Genomic DNA, 17,656 nt, shown 5'->3' with positions numbered 1-17,656 from the left:
TCAATCTGAAACAAACTTGAAACCATTCTCTGCCCACTCCAGTAAGGTAAATATTAAATAATATGAATAAATTGGCCTTAATTTGCTAAATATGCATAATCAATCTTAAATTCAAATAACATATAAAACCTGTCAAAAAATGTTTGAAGTAAAATCACGGTAATATTCAGAGCACATCAGGAGATATTCAACTCTGAATCACGATAGAGACAGTTTTTTCACTCTCCGTCTACATGTTATCCGCCAAATGCTGTGGGTAATTTTGAGTGTGGAAAAATTTCTTGTGAAATTCAATCAAGTGTTTATATTTATCGATGACATTTGGTTGATTTATCTCTGGTTTTATCCAACACGAGTCAAAGGTTCAGCCGATTAATTCAATTGTGAGAAAACTTCTGTTTTATTGTTATTCATTGTTGAAATAGTAAAACAAAAAACTTGATAATGTAAATGATACACAAAATTGAGTTGATTTTTTTGGTTTAATTGCGGCTGTGTTTACATTAAAAACTAATAATTGAAAATCCAAGATGAATAATGTAATGCTGATGATTGTGTCTCTTTTTGTTTCTCAATTCAATTGTGATAAAAATTTCTTGATGACAGCAAGTTTCAAGTTTTAAATGGTTTTGTCTTCTGTAATTTTCCTTTCTTTAGCTGGTTGATTATTTGCTTTAATTGTTTCCAAGTTTCCAATCAACTAATGTCTAATATTGTCAGGTTCATTACATTGCAATAGAAAAGTTTAGGTGAGTATGTTGAAGCTGATATTTAACGATTCCTTAAATTGAATTTAAACATTTAACGGTGAAGCCAGTCTTTAATCTAGTATTTATCCTTGTTGTAGCTTGTTGATTGTTTAATTGATGCTCTGTAATGGAGATGGTTTGTTGATGAAATAACAGCGAGTTTAAAAAATCCAAAAACATATTTAAAGTATCACCAAATTGTAAAACGGAACTATGGAAAAGGTAAGAAACATCATTTTTAGCAATACGGAATATGAATATTAAACAGTTAAACTAGAAAGATTAACAAAGTTATTAGTAAAAGATTCACAAATCAATAAATGTAAATTAAAAATTGAATTATGATTGAATCAGCTGATTTCAAACAAGGCATCTTGATAATGATTAAGATCCAATCAATGGATCCAAATCTTGATACTAACGGTTAGTCTTTGTTTTTTTCTTGTTTTTTTCTAGATTCTGTATTAATGTTAAATTGGTTAACCAACCTTTTGTACAGTGATTAATGAAAATTTTAACTATTTTCTGAAGCTTGAAGCCCTTCTGTCCCTTTGGTATGAAAAACGTTTACAAATAAATCGTCAATTGAAATATCTTGATCAACATCTTGGGCTTGTTGGAGGTTAAAATTTTGTAAAGAAGTGTATTGCTGGTTTTGTGTAAAATATGTTGGAGATGGGATTATTGTTGGTGGATATGTTTGCCTTAGGAGGGACGATTGAACATATGAACAGTGTTTTGAGTGTTTATCTGGATCTAAAATTGAAATAGACATCAATTAGAAAACGGAATGGAAATTACAGAAAAAAATCATCCAGAATCTTGCCATCATCAGATTATTAGTAGGATCAAATGTATCCATAGCATTCATATGGACGTAAAAGTTAAAAAAAATGAAATGATAAACAAAATAAAGCAATAAATTTGGTAATAATATTAATAATCATTTTACAACAAATGAAATTGAGAAAAATGAAACAAAACAAATGTCAAAATAGAAACAAAGCGATGCTAGGCAAAATTGAACGAAACAATATTTGAAATATCTTTGACAAAAACCAAAATGAGAAACAATTGTAAAGGAAAACAAATTGGTGTCAATACATAATTAACTGTCGATAAATGATTTGAAAAAAACATCATCAGTCAAAAACAAAACAAAAAAGGTCAGGCAATAAAGATAAATAATTGAACAAAAGTTTTAAAATTATAAATTGCAAAAGGTAGTGAAGGTATCATAACGAGATAAAGATGGGAAATGAGAAAGAAAAGTACAAAATGTAGAAAAGAAGGAAATTATGAACTTTGTAGATGAAAATAATGGTGTTGATGGCGATGAGTTTAGATGACTAAAGATGAAGACTGCCTTGAATTACCCTCTTTCCATCTGTGAAGCTTGGGAAGAGTTGATTGTATCTTTGTATTGAAAGCTGATCCAGATGAGGAATGATGATGATGAGGATGATGATGAGAGTCCGGATCATCAGGCGATTGGTCAAGATTGGGCTGTGATAAATGGCATATCTCGGGTTCCATTGGACAAGATCCTGGATGAGCAAATCCTTGTGGAGGTGGAATGATGGGAAAATGAGCAGAAAAGCCAAGTTCATCGGTAACCGAGATACTGGGCGCATTAATATTGTTTAAATTAAATTTAAGAGCTGCAGCTGCAGCAGCAGCGGCCGCGGCAGCAACGCTTGCCGCTGAATTGGGCTCCTTGTCTGAGCTAACCGGTGAACAACGGAATGACTGGGGTGGTGTAAAGGTTAGACCAAGAAAAGGTAAAGGTGAAGCGGGCAAAGAAGTCGGATAATCTGAATGATCATTTATAAATGAACTATAACCAGTTGAACTGACATTGCTATTACAAACAGAGTTATTAACATTATTGTTGTTGTTATTGCTGATTTCACTATTGTAATCAATGTTGTTATTATTGAAATTGTTATTGTTACCATAGCTAGTATTGATCAGGTTATTATTGTTATTCATGTTATTATTATTGTTGGTGGTGGTGCAGTTATAATTGCTGTTGTTAACCATATTCAGATTGATATTGTTGTTTCTCAATTGTCCAGAGCTACAATTAATGTTTTCCTCGCTAATCATGTGCAACATGTTTTGTTGTAAACCAATTGGTGGTGGTGAAGCGGTTAAACTGGGTGACGGTGATGTGCTTGGTTGGTGGATTGGTGAGGTTTGCAGGGAAGGTGGTGATGAAACGCATAAAGATCGTAACTCGGATTGTAGGCATTGGATTGATATTGGGTGAGATGAAGTTGATCCGTTGTTTGACGAGCTACTAATTAATGGTGGTGAAGATGAGGGTTGATTTGAAATCCCACTTCCATCTGAGGCTCGACGTCGACCAGATCTGAAATAAAAAAAGAATCAATTAATCATGTGAAATCAAGACTCAATAAAACACAATAATTTGATTACTTAAACCTAAAACTGTATAATCTTTGTATCAATTAATAATGTGCAACTTACAAGACTGAAACCAATCCTTTAATTTACCTTATTCAACAATCCATTTAGATTCAAGATTTAAGATTAACTTACATTCAAATCTTTGGCTATTTGACATGACAGTTGAAAATTAAGATTGAGTATGGAAAGTCTTATTCAATTTTCCCAGGAAATGTTTCCTGGTGATTTGCATTGTATTGGAATATTCAATTTACTCTGAATTTTTTCTCAAAGATTGTTTCAATCATTAATGTAAAATTAAATCTAAAAGGACTGATAGTTTATATGAATGTTATTTTAGACGAATGTGGTCAAATCTTTTAACAGCTCTGATTGTTCATAATTACAAAACTGGTTTTATGTTTGGTTAGACAATGGTTAATTTACATGATTTTACCCAATCATGAATAGCAATCGATTCAATAATTGTTAACATATAATAAAAGGGTTTCCCACTCATTGTTTCAATAACAACATGAAAATGGTTGAATGAATATTTAAGGGTAAAATACTGTGTATTCATGGTCATGGTCTGAGTTTGAATCTAAATTAATCATTGAACTGATATTGGTTAGTTAAAACAATTGTATGACCAAACATAAATATCGATATTAAACCTTCAGTTTAATTTATCGATACAGCTGACAATTAATTGATATAAAATAATTAGTTGCATTATTGTATGTTAATTTAGTAAATTAGTTGTTAATCGCTAATATTGATGTGTGATTCACACAAGAAGAAAAAATTGTTAACCAAATGAGAAAGAAAACAATTGTCAATAAATGAAATCATTTCAAATTAAAATAAAAGTTAAACAGAATGGTTAATAAGAGTGGGTAAAATTAACAAAATAGGTGATTAAAATTAAAAAAAGTAATGACCAGCTATTGATAAATTGTAACAAGAAAAAAACAGGTAATAACAATAATAATAATTAAGGATGAAATGATAATCATAGGGATGATAAAAATTAAACAATTGAAATAAAAATTAACAGCAGCAAGAATTGAAATAAAAATAAGATGAGCAATTGCGTTGATAACAAGAAAATCACCTTTCAGAGGTCGATATAGATATGGCTAAGATGCCGGATCGTCTTTGGCGCACAACCAGGTCAAGATTATCGGTTAAGGAATGACGTTTACGCCTTGAGAAAGGGTAAGAGCGATTTTTATCATTACGAGTTTCACAGTTGGATGATGGAGACATGAATCCACCTGAATAGCCTCCAGTATTCATAGGAACCGGAGAGGGTGAAAACGAATAAGGTGGTGAAATGGAAGCTGGAGCATCGCCATAAATGAGCGGCGGTGTATTACCAAATCCTGTTGGTGGGCTTGGAGTTGAGTTTGCACTGCAAACTCCTTGATCTCCTGATAAATATTGTTGTTGTTGTTGCTGCTGCTGTTGTGGTTGTAGTTGCATTGGAGAGGTAAATATCATACTCGGTGGGAAAAAGGTTGTTGCTTGTTGGTGTTGTTGCAGGCTTATCCTGTTAGTAGAGGCACATGAAGTTGGCTGTTGATTTGTATCAACTGGACTATCAGATGGAGGTGGCAGGCTTCCAGGCTGATTACTGATATTGGAGTAATTAGCTTGACCATCTGAGGCTCGTCGACCCATATTATTTGATACCATCAATAGGACTGGAGGTGGTTTAAGTAGGTCCATATTGTTGAGAGGATAATTTGGAGGTGCCATGGTTAAATTGTGTGTTGGGAAAGCACCGGTTCCAGTGTTGGTTGTTGGTGGTGTTAAAAAGAGTAACGGCGGGGTCAACATGGTTTGTGAAGTATTGCTTGAGGAAGCTGTTCCATCAGGCCCAAAAGTGTGTCGTCGTTGAGTATTCGCAGCTGAATTGGTATTGGCAGATAAATAAGTGTTTTTAGGTGATGTTACAGGAGTTGAGGTTGGCGTTGAATCCCTTTCAACAATTCCAGTAGTGATTGATGATTTTCTTTGTTGACCAGCAGCCACAATGGGAAGTAAAGGTGGTGACGGTGGTGCACTAGTGCATGGTGAAGTGTAACCATGCATAACATAATGATCCCTTAAAATGTGATACATGGCATAATAATTGTCATACGTACAATTACGCACAGAATTAATGATTTCTTGATTATCAATTCCCAATTCATTGGCAATCCATTCAACGACTTTGTAATCAAGATCATCTGGACTATTATCACCATCATCACCAAAAAAGCCACCACTACTGCTGGATCCTCCACCAGAACCATTACTAGCAAGGCCAGATATGCTTGCACCTCCCGATGAAAACCCATATTGACTTATATTGGGTGAACTTTGACTGTTGGTCATTCTATTATTCATATTGGTTGAACGACTATTTGACTCGGTTGGTGGAACCGTTTCCCTATCAGTTGCTCCTAAATTGGCTGCTGCATCTAACCGGTGGTTAAACGGTGCTAGTTGTTGTTGTGGTTGTGGTTGTGGCAGATGAGGTTTAATCCATTTATGGTTTTTAATTTGTTGCATTGAATATCGCTTCTCAGGTTCAACTATCAACATGTGACGAATCAAATTTTCACATTCTCTGGACATGAAATAAGGTATGCGAAATTTACCCACTAAAACTCGAGACCTGAAAGGATAATACAGAAAACAAAATGACTAATTAGCTTAATGAGATAAGTATTTTTCAAAACAAGAGCAAGAAAAGATTACAACAAAATGTTGATTATTAATGAAACATGGATCACATCATTCAACCTTATCATCATAATGGATACAATTTACTTCATTTGGATAATTTACTGATTCAATTGTACAATTGTTTTACCTTCAACACTATTGATACTCTTGTAGGATTTCAAATATTATGTTGATAATGGAAATTAATGCAAGGTAAATCACTACAAGTTGCCTTTGAAATGTCAATACAAACATTAAAAAGATCAAAAGTTAATTGTAACAATTGACTCTTTTTGGTCAATCAAATCGTTACCAAATGAAACAAATTTACAGCCAATTGAAAAAGAAACCTCAATTTTCAAAGTAATACCTTAAGCTTTGTAAGGTATGTCCATCAAAGGGAAGTGCACCACAGACTAGAACATAAAGGACTACACCAAGTGACCAGATATCAGCTTTAGGACCATTATAAAAACGACCTGAGAATAATGAGGAAAAAAATGATTAGTATTTACACAAAATATGGAGTAAAATTAAGAGGTTCAACTGTACATCTTGAAGATTAAAGGCAAAATCAAAGGTCTTTTCAGTTGATATTGTTCATTGAGCAAAATGTTGAAGCAATTCATTTAAAAATTTATTGGATAATTTTCATTATTATTTATTGCCATTTCTTCCCAGCAATCATGAAGCTTCAACGTTAACCATCAACGTCAGAATTGAATCAATTTTTAAACAAAGTGCAGTGTTTATTTCCTGAACGGAAATCTGCTTTTTTTCTTGTTCACATTTTCCAATGAATCACATTTACTGCAGATTGATGAAATTCAGAAACAGTAAACACTGTGAGAAAAAGATGACTAAATCCTTGACTGAACCCTGAATAAATCGTCATTCAAACAGAAATATAATCGATAGAATAATTTTCGTTAAATGTGAAAGAATATCTTTCAATTGTAAATTTCATCATTTTTACATGAATCAAAATGTGTCACCATTTAGTTACAGATCAATGTTAAGGTGTTCAACTTATCAACCCAAATGATTACCGATAAAATATTGATTGAAGGAAAAGGGAAAACCAGAACTTTGTTCAACTTTTTTTCTCTCTGATTTACTTTCAATATTACATGAAAAGGTCAACACACACCTGATCAATAAATATATCTTAACAATCGAGCGATTCCTTAAATGTCAAATGTCACCCTGCAATCATCATCATCATAAAAATGATCAACTTTAAAATTTACTTTCCCAGTTATAATCATTTAATAGTCTTTGGTAATATCAATAAAAATTGTCTTTTCCTTATTGCCAATGTTTAGTGGGAAAAAATTGTCAATTGAATCCCAATCATTGATATTATTAAGAATCAAACCTTTCTAGTTACTTTTTTTTCACTGAAAACCATGAATAATGATGAACCAACCATGTAACCATTCAGTAATCACCTCATAATCAGTAATTAAAAAGTCAAGGTGAAAATGTTAACAGTTTAGTTTAATTGTAAAACTGTTTATTTACACAATTTTTGCACTCTTTTACCAATCCTTTTTAACTCTTTTTCAAATATTGAATTACAAGACCAACAATTTATTCAAGTTAATCTGGTTGATTGATTGATTGATGAAATGAAAAAATCAATCAGTTAATCAATTAATCAATTTGACGTGAGAAACAATAAAAACAAATAAACATTTACAATAAAAGGCAAGGTCAACATTGACTTTCATCAGTTGATTAAGTTCAGACTTGTAAGACATTTAAATTGTTAATTATTGATTTTTTTTTGACCAAAATTAGTTGCAACAATAATGAAAAGTGTTGTATCATTAAACAGCTTTTCAAACTGTTTTTCACCAATTATTGAATCAACAGATTGCTTTCATCTGAAAAAGCCTTGAATTTTAAACAACTTTTGTTTTCAATCGACTAATCATTAAAGACAATTAAACCTCAGAACATCATTAATAAATGAATGCGATAGCTGTTAAACTGTGAGAGTTGAATACAAATTTTCAATCAACTGATAATCATAATAATGGGTTTAAATAATGAAACTGAAAGGTAACGATTTGGAATCAATAAGCTTGTAATTATCATTATCGACAATTAACTGTTAAGTGAGACTTTATAATTTACCTTTTTTTGTGAAGAAACAATTAAAGGATTTTTAAGTTGCAATTGTTATGTGAATGTAATTGAACTTGAAAACAATGAGACAATCATTATCAACAATTTAATAAATCGGAGCAAATTGAGATGCAAATTGATTGAAATAATGCAATTAAGAGTGAAATCAATTGAACGTCAAATTCACGTGAAGAGATTAAGGAGATTTACATTAATAACAAAGATTAATCAGATTTAGAAATGTCAGTTAATAGCAATAAACGGCAATTAAAGTTGTCTAATGATAACAAATTTGTGCTCATAAATAGTCGAGAAATGGACAGAATAGAAATGAAAAAGTTCAACTCTAATCATGGTTTTCCTTTCATGGAAAAATGTAATAAAATTATAGCAATAATGTTAAGTGTTATTGACACTGGAATTGAATGTTAACACATTAAATCTTATTCGGACCAAAATGGGTTTCAAAGTTGCATGATTGCTTTATAATAATAATAATCATAATGAATGTGATAATGCAAGTTGAAATGTGCCTATGAAATGCAATTTTCATGGTTGATTCTGGGTGCTTTCAGTTGTTTACTTATTTATACTGGTCAAGGTTGAGAGCAAATCTGAATTAATAACAAAAAAGGGGTAAAAATAAACTAATCATGGGATGAATGGCTAGAGTAATTGCATTGCCTTTCAATTTTGAAATGGTTAACTATGAATAAAATCATTTAACTTATGTAACAATTAAAAAGGAAAAAGATAATTGTGAGAAAATAGAATCTTGGGATAAAAATAAAATTCTGTATTCATTGTAACTATTCTTACTGCCGTTTAAATATCTGTAAACAATATAAATTTTTGCCATCTTTTGGGTTATTAATCAAGATTGGTTAGTACTGTCAAACCTCGCAATTTTATCTGGATCTAATGATAACCATATTCAGCAAGGTAAATGCCGTCAATAATTGCTTGTAAAGAAGATAGTTAACCCGTTACATCTGATACGGTTGCCCCAAAAACGATCTTTATATTGAGTTTTCAAATGCTTGTCATTTTTCGCTTGATAGTTTTTCGATTTTTTTGAAGCTGGGAAAACGATTTGAAAGTTCTGATTTATAATCAATTCGTTTTCTAATGTTTAAATTGTTTGTAGGGTTAAACGAATTTTTCATTGGAGTTGTTACTTCGATAATTCATTTTGATGGCTACAAGACAGAAACGATGAACAACCATAACCTTATTTATGTAGTTACTATTGTAGACTTTGAAATTTGATTGGATTCATGAATCATTAACACATTAAGAGGATTCATTTTACTGATTACTCATTTTGGTTTTCACTTATGATGAATGAATTAGGTTTTGTTTTCTCGTAAGTTCTGAGTTGTAAAAATAAACGATTAAAACATTAAATACTGATTAACAGCAAGCTTTAAACCGTTGTTTACTCGCTTCCGAAGATAATTACTGTTTTGTGTTCAACAGTTACCGGCAACAAAACAATGTTTAATTTGTGTGTTTATGCTTTCCGGCATGAGAACAACGAATCAAAAGTAAATTGTTTCATATGGTTTACATGGTTTAACAGAGTAAACACGATCAAAATGATAAACAAACCATCAATAATCATTATTTAAAGGTTGCAAAACTAAGGTCAATCGCTAAAGAAAAATGCATTACAATTGAACTCAGGTCAAGCAACGTTTTGTCACTCAATAACAAATATCTTTTATCGTTCTAGGTACTTCGTTTGCTGTACTTGTTATTTGAATTGTAAGCAATTTTGTGTTAAACTAACAATAAATGGTGCTTTGTATAGTTTGATATTGGACTGTCTCCTTCAATAAGTTAAACTTGTTTGATTCAGTAAGTCAATTAGTTGATAGTCGACAGGTAAAATGAATTGACAAAAGGGTGAAATGAATTGAAATGAAATTACAAAACTCTTGTGGGAAGAGATTGTAATGAGCGTGATTAATGTTGAAGTTAATTGTGAAAATACTGAAAAACAATTTTCAAGTACAAATGAGTGATTCATAATCAGGTGGACCGCGAACCTTGATTTTTGGTAAACAGTTTAAATTTAAATACTAGTTTAGCTTATAAGATGATCCTCTTTAATCATTTCACACATCAATTTGAGTATAAAAATGTAAACAAAGTATAAGATTTAAGAGTATTATCAAGATGATCAAATGAAGATGATGATGAGAGTAAGTTAACCATCAATCAGATGGACTTTTCATCTTGGATCTTGGATCCAATTCAATTGAGATATTGAACATGATAGATGCATGAAAAAATAATCAATAGAGCCTGAATTTTGCGGTTTACTTTTTTTTGCTAAACCCAACATTTCCTTACTTTTATCATCATTATCATCATTTTTCATCTTGATCGTCATGTTAGTTGGCATCAATACAATTATTAGAAGATTATCTTCATTGTAAAGTTACCAATAAAAACAGATTATCAATGGTGTCAATAGCAATAAGAATGAATATTAATCTAAATAAAATGGAAACATTTTCACCAGAAAATTATCTCGACAATTTGCTCGACTTGTCCCTTTCCACTTGTCATTTTTATCATCTTCATCATCATCTAAAATTTGATTGTCTCTTGAATAACTGAGTCCTTGAATGTAACCCAAAAATTATTCCGGAGATGCGCACAGAATCAGATGTAAAGTGAAAACAAATCATGAAAACCTGAAAACGCATGTTTACGTGGCTCGAGAAGAGACCAAGATGGAAAAAAGATGAACATGAAATTGGCTAATGGACAATCTTGGAATCGAAGCAATTCCCATTAATTTCCTCAAGCTAAGACCAAATAGAATGCAAAAAAGTGGTGAAAATTTTTCAACATGAATGATGATTATGTTGCCAAGCATAATGAAGTAAACTTAAAGGTCAAATCAATCCTTCTAGTTCAATGAATGTCTAACCAATCTCAATAAGATATCATGTTAATGAAAGTGGGAAAGGAAACCAATAGGTAAGTATCTTGGTGAAATAACGAGTATGATTAGTGGATGATTTTCATGATAAACAAAAATGAAGAAATGCTTGTGATAAATTGAATAATTTGGATTGAGAGAGAATCAGTAAAATAGTAATGATAACATGAAGATGAATAGAGATAGAGGGTGAGAGAGAGTAGGAAGAAGATGAAAGAAACTGAATATCTTTTGTCAATAAGTTGATGATTGTGAGATACATTATCCTTCAGAGGGTTTAACGTCATTTCAAGTGAGTTTGCTGATCAATGTACATCGTGAAAACATCAGAATCTATCAAGGCATCTTCATCTTACCATGCAAGCATCATGAGAGATAAATGATTTTGATTAACAAGAGACAAAATTGGAGGGTGAAAATGAATGAAATTCAATGTGATGCGTGAATTGAAAATTGTAGTGACGCTGAAAAAAAGGCCCGATAAATTGAATTAAAATGAAAAAGAAGGAGATTCATCATGATCAAAGTGTTCATCGTGACTAGAGCATAGAGAGTAAATTTTTGTTCAATCTTGAAAATATATTCAAATGTATCAATGGTGAAATGACGTTAGTCAAGTTATCATGATAATCATGCAGGTTGATCTAATTTACGTCACCAGCATATTGAATCCTGTTGAATGGAAAGAGGATAAATGTGAGAGAATGATGAAGATAAAGAGGATGAATTGGTTCAAAGAAAAGGGTTAAACAAGGTAAAAGACTTGACCTTTTTTATCATCTATTTCATCATGTTTCATAAGTTGGTTGCTATGCAAATTCAAGAATTGAAACTGAAACAAAAATGACGGACTTTTCATGGTAAAGTTTACTTAGGCAACATTTCAACCCGCTTACCATCTTCAACCTTAACTTGAAAATTGAGGTAAATTCAAATGAAAGTTTCACTTTTGCTGAAAAATATTCATGTTAAGTCAAGCTCTCTGGTTAACATTGGTTTACTATTTGAATTGCTAATGGTTAACAATTTTGACAGATAATTCATTTTTGTTGATATTTCAATCAATAGGTTATTCCAATGATTGTTGTTCAAGTTATTGTCATTGTTGCAACCAGAAACAACAATAATCATGATAAACAAGTCTTCTTGAGACCAGAAAGTAAACTCAGTGAAGGACACAAAATGGGTTTTTGAAAAACTGGTAAACATTGGGTTCAAGAAATGTAAGCTTTAATTAACACAGCAACCTGAGATGCAAGTAAATTGAAAAGGATGAAGACAACAATGAAAACATTGAAATTGTAACCATAAATAATGATAATTGGTTGACAATTTGTCATCTTGCGGTCAACAGTTATAACTGGGTAATTTGACAAGCTTGTTAATCATTGAAGATACAATGATCAGTTTTTAGTTCATTGTTTCAAACGTTGACGTTTTTACAAAACAATTTTCAGTTGAAACAAAACACTCAGAAAACTCAACAGGTTCAAAAGGTTTAGACTTTTTTTTGTTGAAATTAATAACAAAAAGACAAATGTCAATTCATCTAATTAATCTGGATGAATATGATTATTGGCTGACCTAGAAAGGTAATAATACAATGTGACATCAATAGCTAATCATTTTTATAGTGAAACTATCATGAGAAAGTAAACTGAAAAAGGTTGTAACCATTGAAAATAGGGTAAGATTGAAATAATCCCTGAGGCTGGCCAGTAATCATGCTGTTCTTGAAGATAGTTCAATGGCAAATGTATAATGATAACACAAAACCGTTACAACTGATGAACTTGAAACCTGATTTTTTTTGTTAAACTCACAAAACTGATTGATATAAATTAATATAATCATTAATATATTTTTTTGATACTTTGGTTGGTAATTTTTTCTTGTCAAATTAGTCGATAATTTGAGTTTCAATTGATCGGATAAGTTGAATCATTTCAACAACTTGATTGCTATTTTTTCAAATGAATCACTGACAAATCTCTTTTGATATCAGTTGTGAGATGATTTACAATTAGCTGATTGTTTTTTTAAAGTTAATGGAGGAAATATAAGGTAGAGTATTAGAGGCAATAGAAGCAAAATAATCACAAAGAGCCTCATAAACTCAAGGCTTTTAAGGCAAAATAAACCTTGAAAAAGATCAACACAAAAAATTGAGTTGCTGCCTGTATCAATGATGGATTTACATTTTCGTGTATTCCTTAATTGGGAATATTTATATGGATAATATGAGTAAATTGTTCAACGAATCAACTCTCTGTTTTTATGTTTCATTCAACTTGAATTAAGTCCAGTTTAATTGGAAATAATGAGTTGAGAAATTGAAAGGTAATTCATTTTGTACTGATTCATTCAATTGAGAGATTCTTTGCTTTCTCACTTTTTCCTGAATACGATGATAAAATCTTTTGTAAATGACCTTCATCATAAATCATATTGATTCTATATCGATTCAATTTCATGTTTGTTGTTTGATTACAGTTTGACTTTGAATGTAACATTAACAGTTTAACCAAAGTCAATCTGTGCACTTATTATTATTTCAACACATTTTTTGCTTGCAGAGACTCACAGTTACTGAGTAATCATCCAAGAACAATGCAACCAAATACGAGAAATTACAAGTTGATAACAAGGCGAGTAATTTTGCTAGGCTTAGTGCTCGGTGAAACAGGGTAAAGGCATGAGACAGAAGAATGAAATTAAATGTTTACTTAAATGGTAAGTAAACATTCCTTTCCTCATTGCATGCTTTCATTCAACCGGTTGTACCGTGCGATCGTAATGACGACCATGTTCATAATGATCCTCTTCATCATGACGTACATAAAGTAGACCTTTGATCTTGCTTTAAAACTTATTTACGTCGATAATTATCTTGGTAAAATCATTTGTTGATTCACAATTGAAAATGGTTTACCTTCAAACAGTTCAGGCGCAGCATAAGGAGGTGAACCACACCATGTTGTTAGAAGACTTTCTGGTTTGAAATAGTTGCTGAAACCAAAATCTGACAAAAAAAAGAAAAAGAAAAAATAATTAATAAAATGATGAAACAAATTGCCAATTCACAATAATTGTCTAGATAACAAATCGCAAAGAGACACACTTAAACAACGGGTTGACCTTAACAGAATACAATTAATCAATCTTGAAATTAATCTAATCTACTCAAAGAGGAAGCTATTTGTAAATACACTGATAATTGAAATTGTGAACATTCAACATAATCAATGGTTTTGTCTTTTGATTTTGCTGGTTCAACGTTTTTCCTTTACAAATTTTTTTGCCTCTCATCATCCTCATTGCTTTTAACCTTCAAGTTTAGTCTCATCTGTAAAACTGAATAAAATATTACAGTCTGGTGAGCATAATGTAGCCGGTTAATGAGTCTCCGATGGTTGGTCAAGGTTTACTCATGGCTTCCTGGGTCTGTAAAGTGTATCTCTGCGACTGTTTAAGTTGCTTTTGTCAGCTTTTCCAAAAAATTACCTGCTATTTTAACTGTCTTTAAATCATGTGTTAACAATAAATTTTCAGCTTTTAAGTCTCTATGAACAACCCCATTATTATGCAAATATTCAATTGCTCCAATGATTTGAAGGAAATATCCACGAGCTTGAGGTTCAGACATTCTTCCATTGGCTACTAGATGGTCAAATATTTCTCCACCAGGACACCATTCAGTGACCAGCATTAGGTATTTATCGGTTTGCATAACTTGGTATAAACGTAAGATGTTATCATGTTTACCAATTCGTTTCATTATTTCAATTTCTCTCCAAATTTTCTTTAAATTGGATGCATCAAGGCATGTTTTATCAATTATTTTGATAGCAACCTGAAACAGATGAAGAAAAAAAATTCACAATTAGTATTGTTTGTCTTGTGTTAATGAGTGTACAACTCAAGTGTAAATTAAGAGATGGAGATAAGGAAAAGAGGAAGGAAAATTTCGCAAAAAAAATTCAAGACGAGACGAGATTGGAATGATTTGTTTTTTTCTGATCATCATGGTGTAACTATTGATAAAGATGTTCTTTTTTGCTTTGTTTCTTTAATTCTATCTGAATTCGCAATTACAATCAACACATTCGACTCAAGATTAATTGATTAACAAAACAAAAGATCTGCACAGCAAGGTCCTTCTTATGTCAATCTTACTCTATCTTTTCATGGTTATCTTTCCTTCCTTGATCATCATCATCATCGTCATCATCATCATGCTCTTACTAATCTGATCTTACTAATCTTCTTCAAGCAACCTTTATTGATGATACTTACTGGTATAGTTTAATACATTGCTAGGATTTTTGCCTGAAATCAACTTGATCATAGACTTGATTCTTCAATTTTTATTCCAATCACTTTAATTGATTGTCAGGAAGGTAAAGTAATAGATAGTGATGATGCCGTGAAATAGAGATGATGATAGAAAGGATCAGGATATCATTAAGATTTTTCATCATGCTTAAGATTAGTTTCAATGACTAGCTACAGATAAAATCTAGCCAATTTGGAGAGACAATATTATTAATTTTTGTTTTGCTTTTTTTTCAAGTACAATGAACAATCAAAGTTGCAGAGAGAATCAACCAACAAAAATATGATTATTGTTGACTATTAAAAATTATAACTTGCAAATATAACAATAACTCTCAATAATTTATTGCTATCAATTCAATTTGTAGTATTTGTGAGTTTTCTTGTTTCTTAGGATTTGGCAAAGACAAACCTTACAATTTAAGTGCAAGTTGAGAAATCAAAGATTCAAATTAAACATTAATTTATAATTAATTGGTGACAAGATGAAATGAGATTATATAAGGAGCAATTGGAAATTAAAAAGTGAAAAATTAAGTGAATTAATGACTGAAATGAAAAGGTTACTTGATGTTGTAATTTAGTCAAAATGATATGACTAATCTCGTTGATCTAACGAGGGACACGTCTCAGGTGTCTCAATAATTTCGGATCGAGACCATATACATTCGATAGAGCAGAAAAAATTATGGTGAAAATGACATCTTACAGAGTTTTAATCTATCGAATGTATATGGTCTCGACCCGAAATTATTGAGACACCTGAGACGTGTCCCTCGTAAGTTTCATTACTGATCAAGGTGCTCATCATACAGAAAAGGTACCCAAAGGTACCTAACCCAGTCAACTAACTCAGACAAATAGATATTATCAACCTTGGTTATGATATTTAACATGTGAGAGTCTGGTAAAAGGATGGAAGGGTTATAGAGAACAATGAACTTCAATCTATTTGAACAATATCAATTTTGTCATAAAACAGATATTAACTGCAGCTAAATATTTGCTGTTGTAGTCACAGCAATTGAGTCGTTGGTTTCAATTTATTTCTCATTATTGATGAAGAATCATTTTTGTTAGCACACTTGAAGGTATCATTCTGAGAAAGTTGAACGGTAAGATAAAGGATAGATAAGATACTAACAACGGTTAAATGGTGGTTCATATTTGTTTAGAGTGAGGAATAGGTCAGGTTAGGTTAGATTAGGTTAGGTGAAGAAAGAAATCAAGTTTACCCTGTTATTGGTGACACTGTGTTTTGCCAATTTAACAACAGCAAAATTACCCTTTCCAATAGTCTGTACAACATCGTAGTAACCACATTTCACTGGTGTAACTGTTTCGCATCCCGTTAAATTAATGTCCCTCATTTTATCGGAAAGATCGTTGTCTCCCATTCAATAGTGATGTGAAACCAGAAATGGTAGGTCCAAATATTGGATTAATATTGGATAAATGTTGGTATCTCCTTTACTTTGGTTAAATGTAGCATTCAATATAACAGAAGGTATAACAGCACAATATATATTTTTGATTTATATATATATATATATTTATATGTATATAAGTGTATAAAATTGATTCACTTAAATCAAGAATTTATATGAAACAAGAAATAAAGAGGTAGAGTTTGACGAAGAGAAGGAGAGAGAGAAACCAGGAGAGTAAAGGAGTTGCAGTAAACCAGAAAGGCAACGGCAAGTGGATAAGAACAATTGACCAGAATTTTTAATGCTCAACAAGAGAAATGTATACAAAAAGATATTATTGACAAAATATGCAAAAAGGGACTGAGGTGATCAAGGTACAAGGTTAACTGTATTGCACTAATAACAAATGATTTAACTAGGAGGTTAACACGAATGATCAAAATGGGAGAGAAAGGGAGAAAGAGAGAGAGAGAGAGAGAAAAAAAGACGGAATGGAGAATTATAATTCAAGCTTATCCAGAGAAACAGACAGGGTGAAAGTAAGAGGAAAACGAAAGATGATTGGAATACACAGAGAGAGACAGATGAAGAGGGTAGGGAGAGAGATAGGGAACGAGAAAAAGAGAAGCGTAAACAATCAGAAAACACAGTTAGAAATGAGGATGAGTATTAATCTAGGTAGAACAGTAAAATAGAGGGAAAACAAAGATAATGTTGATGGAGGCCGATACTGTTCATATGATTAGATGATTAACTCTCATGGTAGCTCAACAATTAATTTATATTGTACTAAATACACTAAATGAACATGGTTAGTTAATAGATTACAGAAAAATATCAAAAAAGAGAAAGAGAAGAATAAGAATAAGAATAAGAGAAAAGAGAGAAAAAGAAAGAGATAGAAAGAGATAAAAAATACTTGG

General features: G+C 31.5%; 1 protein-coding gene across 1 annotated transcript; it reads right to left on the bottom strand.

The window, feature by feature from the left end:
- Positions 1-376: 376 nt before the first annotated feature.
- Positions 377-17,586, bottom strand: LOC107364071 (uncharacterized). Its single transcript, XM_015931370.3, has 8 exons — positions 16,539-17,586; positions 14,473-14,821; positions 13,901-13,990; positions 6,250-6,358; positions 4,279-5,829; positions 2,126-3,123; positions 1,238-1,505; positions 377-960 (listed from the first exon to the last, which is right to left on the bottom strand). Exons 1-7 carry the CDS (start codon positions 16,698-16,700, stop codon positions 1,264-1,266), a joined length of 3,501 nt encoding a protein of 1,166 aa, XP_015786856.1. The 5' UTR covers positions 16,701-17,586; the 3' UTR covers positions 377-960; positions 1,238-1,263.
- Between the last annotated feature and the right edge of the window lie 70 nt (positions 17,587-17,656).

Source organism: Tetranychus urticae, chromosome 3 (assembly GCF_039701765.1).
Source record: "Tetranychus urticae isolate SD_2017Ah chromosome 3, NJAU_TeUrti_SD_1.0, whole genome shotgun sequence".
Taxonomy (NCBI): Eukaryota; Metazoa; Arthropoda; class Arachnida; order Trombidiformes; family Tetranychidae; genus Tetranychus; species Tetranychus urticae.
The sequence above is the reverse complement of the archived record's forward strand: the minus strand, read 5'-3'. Positions and strand labels throughout refer to the sequence as shown.